Source organism: Venturia canescens, chromosome 2 (assembly GCF_019457755.1).
Source record: "Venturia canescens isolate UGA chromosome 2, ASM1945775v1, whole genome shotgun sequence".
Lineage (NCBI taxonomy): Eukaryota > Metazoa > Arthropoda > Insecta > Hymenoptera > Ichneumonidae > Venturia > Venturia canescens.
This window is the reverse complement of record NC_057422.1, coordinates 14047050-14062764: the sequence shown is the minus strand read 5'-3', so window position 1 is coordinate 14062764 and position 15715 is coordinate 14047050. Positions and strand designations below refer to the sequence as shown.

Sequence of the window (15715 nt, the reverse complement as noted above, 5' to 3'; positions counted from 1 at the left end):
CTTTAACTTTTGGGGGCAAGGATTATTGAGTGAGCATTTTTCTGCGCTAATGGCAGCGTATTCGGGCGATAAATTTCGATACATTACTGTCAGCGTTGATTTCAAGGGGCCTAAAGCAGCGATCGAGGGGGGTCGAAAATATTTTGGCAAATGATGCACCATTTTTCCAACGATAAAATTGTGAAAAATGAAGGGAGCACAGCCGAAAGGTCACAGATCACAAATGTCGGTTTATTCGAAGTCGAAGTGCTCGTACTCGCGAAGGATCGTGGCTATACGGACGTGGATGACTCTGGCATATTCTTTAAATCTCTACCTGCGAATAAACAGGGTCTGGGTTAAGCTCGCGTAATCTAATTTGCATCATCCGGTATATAAGGCTCGCCTGGCGCGACATTCGTTTAGCTCGACACCACCGCGCAACCCCTGAAAACAACGAAGCTCCATGATCCGCATACGTCGTCGCGGTTGAAATGAAGTAACGAATGAATAAATAAACAAAAATGTAAATGGGGGACTGAGAGCATCAGGGGATTCGAGGTTTCATAAATTTTTGGTAAACGAGTGAATAATAAGTTTTTATACCAACGTTGAAACAAAAGTTTTCGGATATTAAAAACCAAATCGGCGATAGTCCGATGTACGCAGTTTGCGAAACCGAACGACCGTGGGATTGCAAAGTCCAGTTTGTCGTTGCAGTGCATTCCAGATCGATGACTCAAGGGCATGACGAAAGCGGGATAAAAACCTACGAAGGAAAGTTTCAACAGAGTGTAATGTTTGTTTAAACACAACTTCGAATCACTCCTGAAATCATTGAAAGCTTTGCAACGAATGTAAAGACTTTCGTCACCGAAAATTTCAATATTATCGAATAATATTGGAGAAGAAGGAGTAGAAAAACCAGCGATGGCTTGCGAAAAATCGGAGAAGGAGGTCGAAGCACCGCCCGACAAGGTGGACAATTATATTCGCCACCTTCCCCGGCCCCTCACGACCGACGAAAAAAAGTATCTTCTAGCGGTCGAGCGTGGTGACTTGGCAAACGTCAGGACTATTCTGCAGATAGCCAGCAAGCCGAATCCTCGTGTGAGTTCTCACCCATCAACGATTCCCATCCTTTATTCAAGCGAAGCGTTAAAATTTTTCTCTTCGACAAATACAAGCACGTGAAAGTCGTTGCAAAAGAGGAGCAACGGAACAAAACCGAATGCAAAATTTGACGAAAGAATGTTGGAGCAGGTCAGACCGTTGGATGTGAATTGCGTCGACAGCCTCGGCCGGGGTGCCCTGACCTTGGCAATCGAATCGGAGAACCTAGAAATGCTCGAGCTCCTCGTTGTGATGGGGGTTGAAACCAGGGACGCTCTGCTGTACGCGATTGACGAGGAATTCGTCGAGGCTGTAGAGCTGTTACTGGAACACGAGGAACTCCTGAGACGAACGGAAGTCGAGGGGCCTGATCGTAAGGAAAATAAACTCGATTGCAACGAGCTGCTGTTTGTATTTAATATTTTATAAACGAATGGCATTATTGCGGACGATCCAGCTCCCAAGGACGTCATCCATAGCTGGCAAAAAATCGATCCGGCATCCGCGAGGTATCCGGCGGAAATGACGCCTCTCGTACTCGCTGCTCAGCGGAACAACTACGAAATTCTCAAACTGCTGCTCGACCGTGGCGCCACTTTGCCGATGCCTCATGACATCAGATGCGGATGCACCGATTGTCTCAAATCTGCCACAGGTTTTTGCACAGATAAATATTACGTTTGGGGTTAAATTTCGAATGTGCTTGCTCATTTTTTTCTTCTCGTTACGGCGCTCATTAGGCGATCCTTTGAGGCTTTCCTCGACGAGAATCTCCGAGTACAAAGCGCTCGCGAGTCCGAGTCTCATCGCTCTCAGCTCTCCGGATCCGCTCATGACTGCTTTTCAACTCAGCTGGGAGTTGCGACAATTGGTCGTCTCCGAACCGGAAAGCAGGGCGGAGTATTTGAAACTGAGAAGACAAGTGGAAAAGTATAAATTAATTCTGTGCAAACTGAAGCATGCATGCTCGTTGGGAAAACAAATTGAAAAATTCATTTTTTAAGGTTCGCGGTAGATCTGCTCCAGCAGGCCCAGAGCACAGCGGAATTGAACACGATCCTGAACCACGATCCGCAAGACGAGGCAGCCGAATCAACGAAAATACTCGCCCGACTCGAACTCGCGATTCAATACAAGCAAAAAAAATTCGTCGCGCACTCTCACGTTCAGCAATTACTTGCGGCTATTTGGTAAGCCCCGAAACGATTTTCATCAATTTCCCTCGCTTCTAACGCTCTCTACTTTTCGTCTTCGACGAATGATTTTAAAACATTTCATATCCATACATTTTCTGGGTTCCATGACTGTTGTAAATCACACGACAAAATATCACACGAACGTATATCACCATTAAATTGAAAAAATAAATAAATCAACACGCACACGCACAAACCCAACATTGAGCTTCGTTTAATTCGTGATAAATGCCTGCTCTCCATATGCTATCGACGTGATATCTTGTCACAGTTATTTTGGTCGTGTGAGATTCTGTGTGCGTGATTTTTTGACGTGTGATATATTTAGTTACCATTTTCTGATGGGTAAAAAATAAACACGATGCTCAAAGTTTCCTCTATGAGGTGCTATATTTATCATTTTGGCTTCCTCATAGAGGAAGCTTTGAGCATCGTGCATCTTGAGCACCGTGCATCTTGATCATCTTGAGGAAGCAATTTGCAAATTTCAATTTGCAGCATTTTTTTTGTATACAAGGAAATAATGTAAATACATTATTTTCTCTGCCTTCTTTTACGAACTTTAATTTATCTCTTTGTTTAAATCCATAAAAAACAACTGAATGACGAGCCATCAGAAAAAACAGTTTGCAACTTTCAATTTTCATTGTTTTTCTATTTACACTGAAATTAAATAATTCTGACAACTTTGCTGAAAAGTATAGAGGAAGTACAGACTTATACATAATATCTTACAAGATTTCCAAAAATTGAAGCGGTTGAACGATTTTTTGAAAAATTCATATTTTCGTAAAATTCAAAATGTCATAAAATTTGAACCACTCAACCGATATTCCCCAAATTCAATACCAACCTTCCTATTATGATAGTCTATTTATAAAAAAAAAATTATTAATAAATCTCTAAATTTTCGAAAGTTAGAGCGTCGACACCCTTTTTATGAAAATTTCAAAACGTCGTCAGATTCGTAATTTTTTACAAATTCTGACAAAATTATCAGAGAGTGAAGAGCTTGTATAGATTAACATCTGTGTAAAACGGTAGCCCTGTATCTCAAACCGTTTCCGAGTTATAAGCGTTTGAATTTTGCAGTGCCATAACATACACACACATCCGGACATTTTTTCTAGATATGATTTTTCGATGTTTTGGAACATTTTGAGCACATTGACATTGAAAACTGGAAAAAAAAATTTTTCATCGTCACAAAGCTTCCTCGATGAGGAAGCAAAAATGAAATTTCACGTCGCATTATTATAATTTTCGACCTTAAACGACCAATTTCCTTAATTTCTAATCGTAAAAGGTACGAAGGTGTTCCGGGTTTCCGGAGAATGACGAATGGCCAAAGAGCTTTGATCCTCCTGAAGACAGCACTTTTGTTTCCTTTCTATTGCATGGTTTACTTTTTCGCACCCGAGTCCAAAACCGGCCAGCTCCTCCGACGACCGTTCATGAAGTTTCTCGTCCACGCTTCCTCCTATTTATTCTTTCTCCGTAAGTAAAAGAAAAAAAAATAAAAAGTCCGTTTAGAGTCTCAATTGCTCCAAGCTACGAAGAATGATTATTCCAAAGATAAATTCCCCATGATATTTCTTCCCTGAGCTCCCCGATCGATTCTTCCGATAAATCTCCAAGGCAATTAGCCAGAAAATCTGTGCATTCGTCAACCTTATTGACACAGTGATTCTGATGCTCGTATCTCAACGCGCTGAGGTCGAAGTCATCAGACTGTTCGGGAGCGAGTACGCGGTACGAGAGCTCGAGGAAGATTTGATGAAGCAAAGGGGAGCGAAACCGACGCCTTTGGAATACGTTGTTCTCCTCTACGTATTAGGATTCATTTGGCAAGAAATGAAAGAGGTAAAAAACAGAAGATCCCGTTTTCGTGCTCATCGTATTACTGCCGTTATTAATCGTGGCTCTTCCGACCACAGGTTTATATGGACGGTCTTAAGGCTTATCTCCGCGATATGTGGAACTTCATCGATTTCACGAGAAACTCGTTGTACGTTGCGACCATAATACTCCGGGTTGCGGCCTACGTGCAACAGAGTGCTGAGATCCGAGTGGATTCCTCGGCTGCTCTCGTTCCCAGGGAAAGATGGGGCGACTTCGATCCTCAATTAATAGCCGAGGGATTATTCGCTGCGGCGAACGTATTCAGTGCTCTCAAACTCGTGCATTTGTTCAGCATCAATCCCCACTTAGGGCCTCTCCAGGTGAACCTAAAATCAAGTGTGACAACGTTACATTGATGAGGGAAGTTGTGAGATGAGGAAAAACGAACTTTTCACCTGGCTCTCTTCGTGTCCTCAGATCTCCTTGGGACGCATGGTCATCGACATCGTGAAATTCTTCTTCATTTACACTCTGGTACTCTTCGCGTTCGCTTGCGGCCTCAATCAGCTATTGTGGTACTTTGCTGAGCTCGAAAAAAGAAAATGTTACTACGATATCGCCGATCCATCCTGGGACGCTGCGAGCGACGCCTGCATCAGGTGGCGCAGATTCAGCAACCTCTTCGAGTCCTGCCAGAGCTTGTTCTGGGCCAGCTTCGGCGGAGTTGGAATCGACAGCTTCGAATTAACTGGCATCAAATCCTACACTCGGTTCTGGGGACTGCTCATGTTTGGCTCCTATTCCGTCATCAATGTTATCGTACTTTTGAACCTTCTGATCGCTATGATGAGCAACAGCTACGCAGTCATCGAGGTGAGACTTCCTCGAGCACGGAATTTTTAGATTCAGGCTCGAGGAAAACCTGCTTTAGGTTTCATGAAAACTCTTCGATTTTAGCCTTCGTAGCATTAAGTGATTCAGACATTTTTTTCTAATTTCGATACTGAAATATTTCAATGTGGAAATAATCATTCCACATTGGAACAGGAACACTCGGACACCGAATGGAAATTTGCGAGAACGAAATTGTGGATGAGCTTCTTCGAGGAGAGCGGCACGCTGCCGCCTCCCTTCAATATATTCCCGCCCCCAAAGCTCTTCTTCCGGATTATTGGTATCCAGAAAAAAACGGTGTGCAGACGTAACAGCTCGAGACGACGGGCTCGTGAGCACAAGTACGAATTGTTGGGTTTTACGAACTTTTGGATCGTCGGGAAAGAACAAACGACGATTGAAGAATCGTTTTTAAGATGATGCATCAGTCGGTAATCACACCTCGAATTTATGAAATTGAAACTCTTTGACATCGTTCGTCCGATTAAAATAATAAAAATGTCATCGTACGCAGCACGATCGCAAAAATCCGATGACATTTTTATTTTTTCGATCAGACGAAACATGTGGAAAAAATTTCCTTTTCAAAATTTCAAAATTTACAGCTATCTCTCTCGCACTCACGGTTGTGATTACCGACTGATCCATCATCTTAAGATGATGGATCAGTTGTATCACGATATCAGATGTAATCACAACCGTGAGTGCGCGAGAGATAGCTGCAAATTTTGAAAAGGAAATTTTTCCACATCGTTCGTCTGATCGAAAAAATAAAAATGTCATCGGATTTTTGCGATCGTGCTGCGTACGATGACATTTTTATTATTTTAATCGGACGAACGATGTCAAAGAGTTTCAATTTCAAAAATTCGAGGTGTGATTACCGACTGATCCATCATCTTAAGGAGGGTGGATCGCGACGACACAATGTTGCCATGCTAAACCATGTTAAAAATATTTAAAATTTCAAAATTATAAGAATTTCATAAAATTTGGTAAATGTATTCTTTTAAAATACATAAGACGATATAAATTTTTTTACATTTTTCTATCCCATAGCTCTCGAGTAATTGAACACTAAAGTTCACGTGTATAAGCATAGAGTTTACATCTCGTGCATAAGAAGTTTGATTAAACGCTCAATTATGCGATAACCATGTGGTTAAAAACATTTGAAAAAAATTGTATTTGTACACTTGATGCCAAAGAATGTTGTCACCAAATTTTATCAAATTCTAATTATTTTTATTTCGTGATCCACCCTCCTTAAATTCCCTTTATGAAGATCATGCGTTACATAGTGATTTAAAAAAGCAACCGAGCTTTTTTGCTCTTCTCATGATCAAAGAAACGATCAAAATTTATTCTCCCAATTATTAAAATTATGTGTAACTTGTTCGTTGAGACTGACTAATTTTTAATATTGTGATGCAAACTGTGACAACAGCCATTTTTTATTTATATGCATGTGCATTTCTAGATTTTGTACCAGCTGGCCCATGGTGTGTCAAACACTCGTTAACCTCAAATCAGTGTTTTTATTTTTCCATTCCCAAGTGATTTTCACCGGTAACAAGGCTTTCTCAAGACATTATTGATATCTAAAAACATTATATTTTCTTATTCTCGTTTTTGGCTCTGTAAAGTTGGGAGGATCCTATTTCATTAAATCCAAATCGTCGCACAGGAAATGTGCCTGCCACAAGAGCCTGTGTATAACCTCCAAAAAGTGTGATTTTCGTTAATTGTTTTCTCGACAACTAAACGGTGGATCTTATAATCATTCTGGGAATAGATGCACAGTGTATATTTCTAGAATATTTCCAAATTTCAATTCTTAAAGTTGGAATTTTCGATTTCCAGTAGTTTCGCGTCAAGTTTAAATAAGGACGATTTCTCGTCTCCTCCATTCAGGTACGGATCGGTCATGAGAGCTCTCGTTTGGCGATACGTCGTTCATGCCCATTCGCAACACGAGCTTGAGCCCGTCACCGAGGACGATGTCCATGAATTGAAGAGCGACATTTCGTCATGGCGTTGCGAATTGTTAGATATTTTACGCAGAAATGGAATGGACATAAGTGGGGCTTCTACCAAAGAAAAAAGTAAGCTTCGAACGCAGTTTTTACGATCGAAGGAGAAAATCTCGGTAACATATTGCTTCGAAGCTTGTTCATTGAACAAAAACTCGAAAAAAAAACTCTCCCTGACAGATCGTTCTGGGACTCGGGACTTGAATGAACGAGTGAGACTCAAATTGAGTCCGGAATGAGACTTTTTCACTTGTGGAAATGCTGAACTTACTCGTCGTACAGGCGCAATTAATTTCCACTAATTATTCGTTATTTTTTTAGCGATACTGGGAAAGAAAATGCGAGTTTGGGAGAGGCAGTTGATGAAAGATTTCCAAGTTGCTGGTCCCCTGGGCGAGGACGAGGGCGGGAGCGACGCGGATGTTCAGGAGGATTTGACTCAACCTCCGGAGGGTGAAGAAAGCGCAGCGAGGTGGCGAAGAGTCGCGAGACTCGCGGTTTTGAAGTCTGCTGAACGTCGATGGGGCCAGGTAATTTCGTTTGCATCGGCACCGGCGATTCCGAAATTATCCTGAGAACGAACGAGTTGGTTCGATTGTTTTTGATTTTCTTGCAGGTTATAAGCAGTGCGGTCCAAAGTTCTCAAATCGGTCGCAGCAACAGCCGCGCGTCGTTGCAGAGTCAATTGAGTTTGAAAAAAGCGATGGAAGAGGCACGAGCTCTGCGCTCAAAGTCTCCGATGAGACCGATAAAGCCGATAGAATTGCCACAGCAATCAGGGGCTCCGAATATTCTTCACATATTGAAGGACATCGACGAAATAGAGAATACACCGAAATTTGACAGCACACCGACACGAGATTTATCACCGAATCGAGCGGATTCGAATAACAGAACGGAAAGTATGGTCGCCGCGATGGGATACGAAGATGAGAAAAACAAAAGAAATACGGAGCCGTTGATATCAATAAGAACGTCGCCACCTCGCGTGATCAAAAGAAAAGCTCCGAACTCTGGAAGCTCCAATCAAAACTCCGCTACTCAATCGTCACTCGGTAATTCTACTTTGTTGACCGTTGATACGAAAACCCGTCAGAGTCATTGCAACAGCTCGCCGGTGACGAACAAGGGCGCCACTGTCAACAACAACAAAACTAACAACCCTTCCGGCGTGCCCAGTTCTCCACCCAAACGTTATCCTCAAACTTCCAACGGATCGCCCAGAAAACATGATAATGATAAAAACAAAAATCGTGACACATCCGCTGATCGTTTAAATCCAGCATCCAACAGCCAATTACGTTCCATGTCGCCGGACCCTCAGGATATCGTTAGACCGAGACCCAGGGCCTCTGGAAGCCCGAGCCCGAAAGTCAACAACAGAACCAACTGCATACCCGACGTTGCTCTTATTCCAAGTACACCTGATCAGAAATCCTCTAATAACGAAAAATTCATCAAAATCGAACCCAAATCGCCTAGACCGAATGGATCGAGGTCACCGAGACGTAGAGGTGGTTGGCTTTGAACTTTCCTTTCAGCAGTTTAAAGCACTTCACTTTTATGTACAACTTAGCCAATGCAGTCTGAACCCTTACGGTACGAAGAAAATAAATCTTCTATTGCTTTCTATGCAAAATTTGAAAAACGAGAAATATTTTGAAATTCATCAATTTTTTTATGAACAATTTAAATTCAGCGGTTATTTTTTTGTTATTTTGGTATTTTGCAGGCAAGTTTTAATGCTTTGAAAATTGACGATTTTTTTCAAACGTCCATAACATCCATTCGAGTGATATCTTACAAATTGTTTGATCTAAAAGAAAACGCTAATGTAGCTGAAAAACTAGACATTCTCTGGAAGCAAGATTGGATTATTTTGACCGACAAAAAGTAAAAGTGTACCGTAAGGTTGAAGTCTAATTTTGGAAGGTACAACTGTCAAATGAAAATGTGGATTGACGTTTTGAAACTTAGAATTTGTGATTTTTAATAATGATACGATGATATCTAAGCATTATTTTGATAAGGTTTCAACTGATCATCCAATGAAAATTGTGTTGTCAAAAGTCTTTGCAGTTAGTCTAGTATTTAAGAGAATGATTCAGTCGCTCTACCTCACTGACACGAGTGCGAGGAGAAAGTTACATTAGACGAGGAGATTACAAAAAGGCTCTGTCAGGAAACGTTCAATTCCGAAAATTTAAGATGGTGTCAAGAGACTTATTCATACTCTTAATAGATGGAAAAAAATTTCACAATGATATCAAGTTTTTAATAGAAATAAGAACACCCAAAAGTTTTTAACTGATGAATGCTTGGATCGAATGGTGACCTCGAATAAATTCAAATGATTGAACGTTGATAGAGAAAATTCCGTCTCCATTTTTTTTCCCTGAATATTGTGACATTCCATGAAAAGAGAAAAGACAATCGGTGATCGATGTTGGACAAAAAAACTCGGAAGCTGTGTGTTTAACATTTTACCTTTAGCATCTCGAATCTTTGAACCCTTCCCACCCATTTGATGACTAATCAATTAATTTCTTTTATACCTCAATTCATTACGATTGAGAATAAAGAACTACGGTGGAATGACTATACATACATAATATGCGTACATTTATTTCTTCGACTACGAAATAATACACGTCATTTTCTTTCAGGAACTTCACTGAGAAACTCGCGTGAAAGACATAAGAAAATTTTTCAAAAATGATTCGTACACTCAGTTGCACATGTATACTTATTTCTTTCTTTCAATGTTAAATGTAAAATACGAAATAAACTTGAAGGAATAATTGAAAAAAAAGATGGAAAAAGCTTGTAACGAGAAAATTCGGAACCCTGTTCTTTCTACAACGATCGCGATCAATTATTTCTGTCTCTTATTTGTTTCGTCAAATTCCATCCTCGCTACTCGTTTCTGTCAACGTTTATTGTTCCTTTTTTACCTTCAAAGGCGACAAATTAGTTAGCTCAAGCTGCTTGCACAACTTTACTCTGGGCTACCTTTTGCGCTGAATTGATTTTGTCACCCAAGGATAAGGCCATGCCTTGACTCTTGGCTCGTATTCTTATGTGGCCAACGACCGGAGCGTCTGGTTTGTTGAAAGGTTTCTCGATCGATAAATTCGCCAGTGCGTCTTCACCGAATATCGACTTTGCGTACATATTCGCTGCCATGAATCCGCATTGACCAGAAAGTGCCTTAAAAAAATATGAAAACCATGAATCGATCTATCATCGAAACGTGCCAAATTATCGTTCGTTCATCAAAAACGATTGCACAGAAAATTGGAGTTGAGGGAAACGAAATTGTATCAGTTGACTAATAATCGATCATGAAAATTTACCTTTTCGGGTGTGAGACATCGCATGTTTGTAGATTTGAGAAGATGGGCGAGATACTCGCGTAAATCGGGGAGCGTCGTGTTCACCGATACTTTGTTTTCCCATTCAAATTCGGCCCACATTTGACGGAATTCTGTGTCTGTGCAAGTCGCGGGTACAATGTAGTCCATTATGTCAATATGAATATCATTCAGAACGACGACACTACGATCCGAGCCCGCTCCAGATATGTCGTAGACTGAAAAACACAATATTATTTTCTATAGAAACCTGAAAAATCTTTATCTTCTTTTGACGAAAAATTTTAAAAAAATTAGTGGTACGAGATTTCAAAAAACTTTTTTTTACAGTAAAAAAAGAGTCAAAAATGAATATGAACGTGAACAAAAAACTGAAATGTACATTTCATTTTATGATAAATGAAGTTTAAAAACTGCCAAATTCATTCAGTCAAAATGTCCAGAAAGCCAAAGATCCCTTGCACAGTTATGGTCTATTTCTTAGACTCCAAAATACTTAAATTATTGAATAAAAGAAACGATCCGTTAAAAGTTTGTCATGAAAATCCGCTGTAGATTAAAAACTTTAATTTGTATAAAAAGTAGATTTTACCGATATTTCCAAAAATGATGCCATTTTCTGTGGATGCAACTTTGACATTTGCTTTGATGCTAGCAAAATCGCGGGGTGCGAGAACAATTGGTTGTGGTCTTTCGACAAGTTTGAGATCGCCCATGGTAGCAAGCTCGAGGGTACAATTTTGTAAGGTATCCTCGGTCTGATTGACGATGAGAACGTCGAGAACAATGTCGTATTGATTGACGTGAACGAGAGCCTCGGCATAGACTGGATCAGAGAAACCAGTCAATTGAGTTACTTTGCTGAGTGCACTAGGAGCCGGTGCATCGGAACCAGTTCCGGGTCTTCCGACCACAGCGGCACTAAGACTCTGCTCGAAAACATCCCCAGCGCCGCCCGTCAAATCGCCTCCACGTGTTAATTGGATAAATTGTATCGCGTCATCGACTTGAACGATGCTTCCTGGTTTTTCTTTTGCCTGCTCGTTGAAAAATGGTGTATTAAGAAAACTTTTTCCGGATTTCATTGGTAAAACAAAAAATTTCCGAAAATTTGGTTAAAATAATAGAAGATTCTTCTCTGTTAATATTTAATAATAAAAAGATCTTTCATTACTTGAGATTGAGCAAAAAATACATGAATCTTGCGGCACCTTTTTGGTTTGTGAATCTTCTTCGGCCTTGGCAGCGAGCATTCTGCCAAGAGCGTCTCTGCAGCCTTCGGTAAAGACGGTTTGCACAATGTTCGTTGGACAAGCGAGGGATCTGAGGCAAAGTGAAAGCCTTTCAGCATCGTCGTGGGTCATCGCTTTGGAGGGTAGTCCTGAACGACCAAGCTGCAAAATACTCGACATCACGAGCATCGCTTCAGCCTGCATGCGATTGCTCTTTTGTACATCATTCTCCAAATTTTTGTAGCGGAGGGCTAACTTGGCGAGAGTAGTCGCTAACGAAGCACCGATGAAAAAGTTACCGTCCATCATGTATTGAACCAAAGCTGGACGTTTTTCTTCTTTTTTACCTGTTCAATGAAGAGAAAAAAAACCAAAATTGACATTTAATTGAATTATTTCGAATTTTTCATTAACCGAATTAATCCAGTTCCGAATAACGACGAATTACCGGCGTTCGAAGTGCTGAAAGCGCTTTGTGTCGCATAAGTTCCATCAGAAGTAACGAGTTGTGCAGGTGCAGCTTGAGCGTTGGAATCCTCCGGCGATTTTTCACCAGCTTGACGTTTGTTCTCGGCTTCGACGAGAGGCAACTCGCCCAAGGCGGCACGAATTCGGCTCATTAGGCTTTCAATGTCTTCCTTGGTTGTTGCATACTCACCTAAGATCCATAGCGCTGCTCTGTGCACTTTTTCCGAACGGATTTGTAAAAAGACCTGCAATATCAAGAGTGAATTTATTTTTCATTCAATCCACAAATACTCAAAGTGTCATAATACACTCGTTGAATTACATGTTCGAATGGAATTCAAACGAAATTTGAAGTCAGCTTTTTTAATTCTTTGAAAGCCAAAAAAGAAATTTCGAAAACGAAAAATAAATGTTGGAGACTTCAAAAGTATTATGGAAAATCATTCCGTACCGCGAATAAAAAATATCATTTAAGCAATAAAAAGTCTTTATGGAATAAAAGCTCTTACCTCCAACAATTTTTCAATAATTAGAGGTCTAAGGTTTTCAAAGCGTTGTATAGCTTCGCGAATAAATACGAGAACATCAGTGGCAGCGGCTTCATTGGTTTCAGATAGAAAATCGGCCAGTACGGGAATAACGGTAGCAGCGACATCGGGAAATTTGATGGAACAGGCGTGCAGCGTTCGCACGAGAAGTTGGCGATAACGGCCAGCATCTTCGTGTTCTCCACCGGCGCTTCTCATTACTTCTTTCTTCAACAATTGTACCATTTCCTCGATCGTTCGTGTTGTAACGAGATCCATCGCGAGAGCCAACGTTTTTGTGCGCACCTCGAGGGCTGGTGAGCCAAGAACGCGTAAAACATCCATAACGAGATCCTGAAGAACTCTCTCGTGCGACGGACTGTCTTTCATCGCGATCAAACGATCCAGCACGATCAGTTTAACATTGTTGTCACTCTCTTTCACCACCAGCTCGATGTAACACGAAGCTGCTGCTTTTATTGCTGTCGGTGCACTCGACAGCGTTACCAATGTTCCAGCTGCCTCGTATCGCACGGCTGCACTCGGTGAATTCAATAGGCTGTAAATGCAGCGTATAAATCGTGCTCTTTCCGATGGATTCGCCAGACAAACCTGCCAAGAATAAAACATAGCTATTAGACTCTAATTCGTTATTGGCTTCTATGATACAATTAAATTCGAGGAATTCAAAATTGACCTCGGAATCTCATTTCCAATTTGAATTCCTACTTTTTTGAATTAGTACGAAGTTCGCTCTTGAAATCAACATTAACGGCCATTTTTTTCTGGTGTTGTAGGATATATTAGTCGTTTAAGGACTCACCTTGTAAATCAATTCAACAATGACGAGTTGAAGAATGTCACCGAAAGTTGGAACGAGGTCCAAGCAAGCAGCCAAGTACGATAGAGCTCGACTTTGATCAGCGTGCAAGAGCATGAGGAAAGCGTTTCGTCGACATGACATGTCTTGTTCGCCCTCCAAATATTTTGCTATTAGCTCTGGTGCATCGGGTATCAAAAATTCGAAATTACGATAAATTGTGAATATTGCGAGGACAGCGTTCCTACGCACGTAGGAGTGACGATGTTCCAGACACGCCGTTATTGCCGGCATCAAAGGCTCCAAGAGCTCGGGCTCCTTCAGCTTACACAAGAATCTAAAAAATTGTAAACACGATTAGTTGCCATTTTATTGTGTCAAATTTTATTAATTTCCGATTCTGATTTTCTAGAAAATTTTTTTTCGATAAAAATACAAAATAAAAATTTAACCAATGTTTAAGCAATCGACAAATTAACATCTGAATCGTGGATATTGTAAAGAGTCCCAAAACACAAGGAATATTGTTCCATTGTTTCCGATAGAAAAATTTTACTGATTTTCATGAAATTGATTTGAAAAATGTTAAATGTTTTCGGGATGGTAAGTAGATCAATAAAATATCTGACAGGATCTTACCTGAGTGTTGATCCTCGAACAAACTCGTTGGGATGTTGTAAATCTTTTCTGTATGCGTCGCACACAAGAATCATTTCTTGAAGCAGTTTGCCATCCGGGGAAGTTTTCGGTACTATTTCCCAGAAGATGAGTAGCAGCTTTTTGATGGCATGATCTTGTAGAGGAAGTACAAATCTTATGATGGTCATGAGCAAGCCAGGAAGACGCTCTCCACTCATTATCATGTAAATTGTTTTTTTCAGAGCCTCTGTTTTTACAGCAATATCGCCTTTCTCCAAATCCTGCTTCATTTGCAACTCGTTCAATGGCTCTGTGTCCATCGGAATGTTTATCAGAGTATAGCATGGTTGTTCCGCTATGCTACTCATTTTTGTTTATATTTTTTGAGGTATTTACCTCTTCCCTTTATTAGTACGACAATGACACCTGTGCATTAAAAATTCAGAATTAAACCTCCATCGATATTATCATTAATGAATGATATATTCATCAAAATGATTTTTCTGTTGGAAATCAAATTTCATGGCCAATACAATTCCTAAGAATTTTCTTGAGTGAACTTGAAACTATGCCATAACCTAATTCTAAATTCGAACTTATGGGTAGATTATATTTGCACAAATTTGACAGGATTTCTATTTTTGTTCATGTGTCAAAAGTCAATAATGAGAGAGAGAATGTTTTAAGAAATTTGGCCACAAATAATTTCGATTGCTCAAGGCAATTATTCTTAGTATTTTTCTTTGAATAAAGTGATATTCAACTGTGATACTGCATGACAACTGCCTTCATAAATAATGTCAGAAATGTAACAGATGTATATCTTTTTTTCATTTACAATGGAGCATGTATTTAGAGAACATTTAATAACGTGAGAATGATGTAAGTGAAGAGAAATTTTTTACGACATATAAACAATAAAAAGAAAACCATTTTTGATATGTTGGAATACCGTCAATTAAAATCTCAAAAACTTAAAAATTTTCGGTCACGAATAATAAAATATTCGGATTCTCCGCGGAGTAAACGAAATTTTCTACAGATACGGAAAATAGATTTCCATAATTACATTCAAATGAAAATCTCAGGATCTTTCAATGGTAAATAATGAATGATACCTACTTTTGAGAAGCGATTTTGAAAGAAAAATGAGCAAGTACGTTAAATAATGGTAAGATGTCACGAGAAAGTTAGGTTATAGGTGGGGACTTGCATATTTCGGGACATACCACTTTACTTAAAGAATGATTAAAAATTAGAAGATCGGTATCTCACCTGTCAATCGCTTTGTAACGCGACAATTCAATACTTCGATTATAATTAAATCACTAAAACAAAGTAACGTTTTAAAACGGCATACGTGTCAAACCCGGGGTTCGCCTCACTACTGACACGATGATATTATTTCGACTGGTGGCGCCGCCACTGTTCCACTGCAATCTTATTCTTCATCACACATCACACAAATAGAGAATTCAAACGAATAAAAAATAAACAAAATATTAATGCTGCTTCGAAACAGTTTTATGTTAAAATTACAGGTGACTTTAATGTAATGTAAGTCTGAAACACGTTCTACGGTATCATTATTGGTATAA

At 39.9% G+C, this 15715-nt stretch overlaps 2 protein-coding genes across 3 annotated transcripts; one reads left to right on the top strand and one right to left on the bottom strand.

Moving 5' to 3' along the window:
- The first annotated feature begins 397 nt into the window (after positions 1-397).
- Positions 398-9664, top strand: LOC122405753 (transient-receptor-potential-like protein). Of its 2 annotated transcripts, XM_043410691.1 has the most exons (14): positions 401-556; positions 700-1089; positions 1243-1465; positions 1550-1747; positions 1833-2022; positions 2097-2282; positions 3595-3785; positions 3973-4151; positions 4226-4510; positions 4608-5003; positions 5178-5365; positions 6888-7129; positions 7379-7587; positions 7674-9664. In XM_043410691.1, the coding sequence occupies exons 2-14, from the start codon at positions 910-912 to the stop codon at positions 8583-8585; spliced, it is 3579 nt and encodes a 1192-aa protein (XP_043266626.1). In that variant the 5' UTR covers positions 401-556; positions 700-909; the 3' UTR covers positions 8586-9664. The 2 variants fall into 2 exon arrangements, with proteins under 2 accessions (XP_043266628.1, XP_043266626.1); XM_043410693.1 differs by having other exon boundaries at positions 398-1089; positions 6939-7129.
- Positions 9653-15540, bottom strand: betaCOP (coatomer subunit beta). Its single transcript, XM_043410694.1, has 9 exons — positions 15393-15540; positions 14118-14543; positions 13482-13815; positions 12641-13270; positions 12112-12376; positions 11643-12010; positions 11024-11468; positions 10414-10649; positions 9653-10267 (listed from the first exon to the last, which is right to left on the bottom strand). The coding sequence occupies exons 2-9, from the start codon at positions 14483-14485 to the stop codon at positions 10037-10039; spliced, it is 2877 nt and encodes a 958-aa protein (XP_043266629.1). The 5' UTR covers positions 14486-14543; positions 15393-15540; the 3' UTR covers positions 9653-10036.
- Positions 15541-15715: the final 175 nt, after the last annotated feature.

Bases quoted from the DNA above. Each gene is read 5' to 3' on its own strand.
- LOC122405753 (XM_043410691.1), top strand. From the start codon at position 910: ATGGCTTGCGAAAAATCGGAGAAGGAGGTCGAAGCACCGCCCGACAAG. The intron at 2,023-2,096 runs GTATAAATTAAT...TCATTTTTTAAG, and splicing joins CTGAGAAGACAAGTGGAAAA to GTTCGCGGTAGATCTGCTCC. The intron at 5,004-5,177 runs GTGAGACTTCCT...ACATTGGAACAG, and splicing joins ACAGCTACGCAGTCATCGAG to GAACACTCGGACACCGAATG.
- betaCOP (XM_043410694.1), bottom strand. From the start codon at position 14,485: ATGAGTAGCATAGCGGAACAACCATGCTATACTCTGATAAACATTCCG. The intron at 12,377-12,640 runs GTAAGAGCTTTT...TTGATATTGCAG, and splicing joins TTATTGAAAAATTGTTGGAG to GTCTTTTTACAAATCCGTTC. The intron at 12,011-12,111 runs GTAATTCGTCGT...TTCATTGAACAG, and splicing joins TTTCAGCACTTCGAACGCCG to GTAAAAAAGAAGAAAAACGT.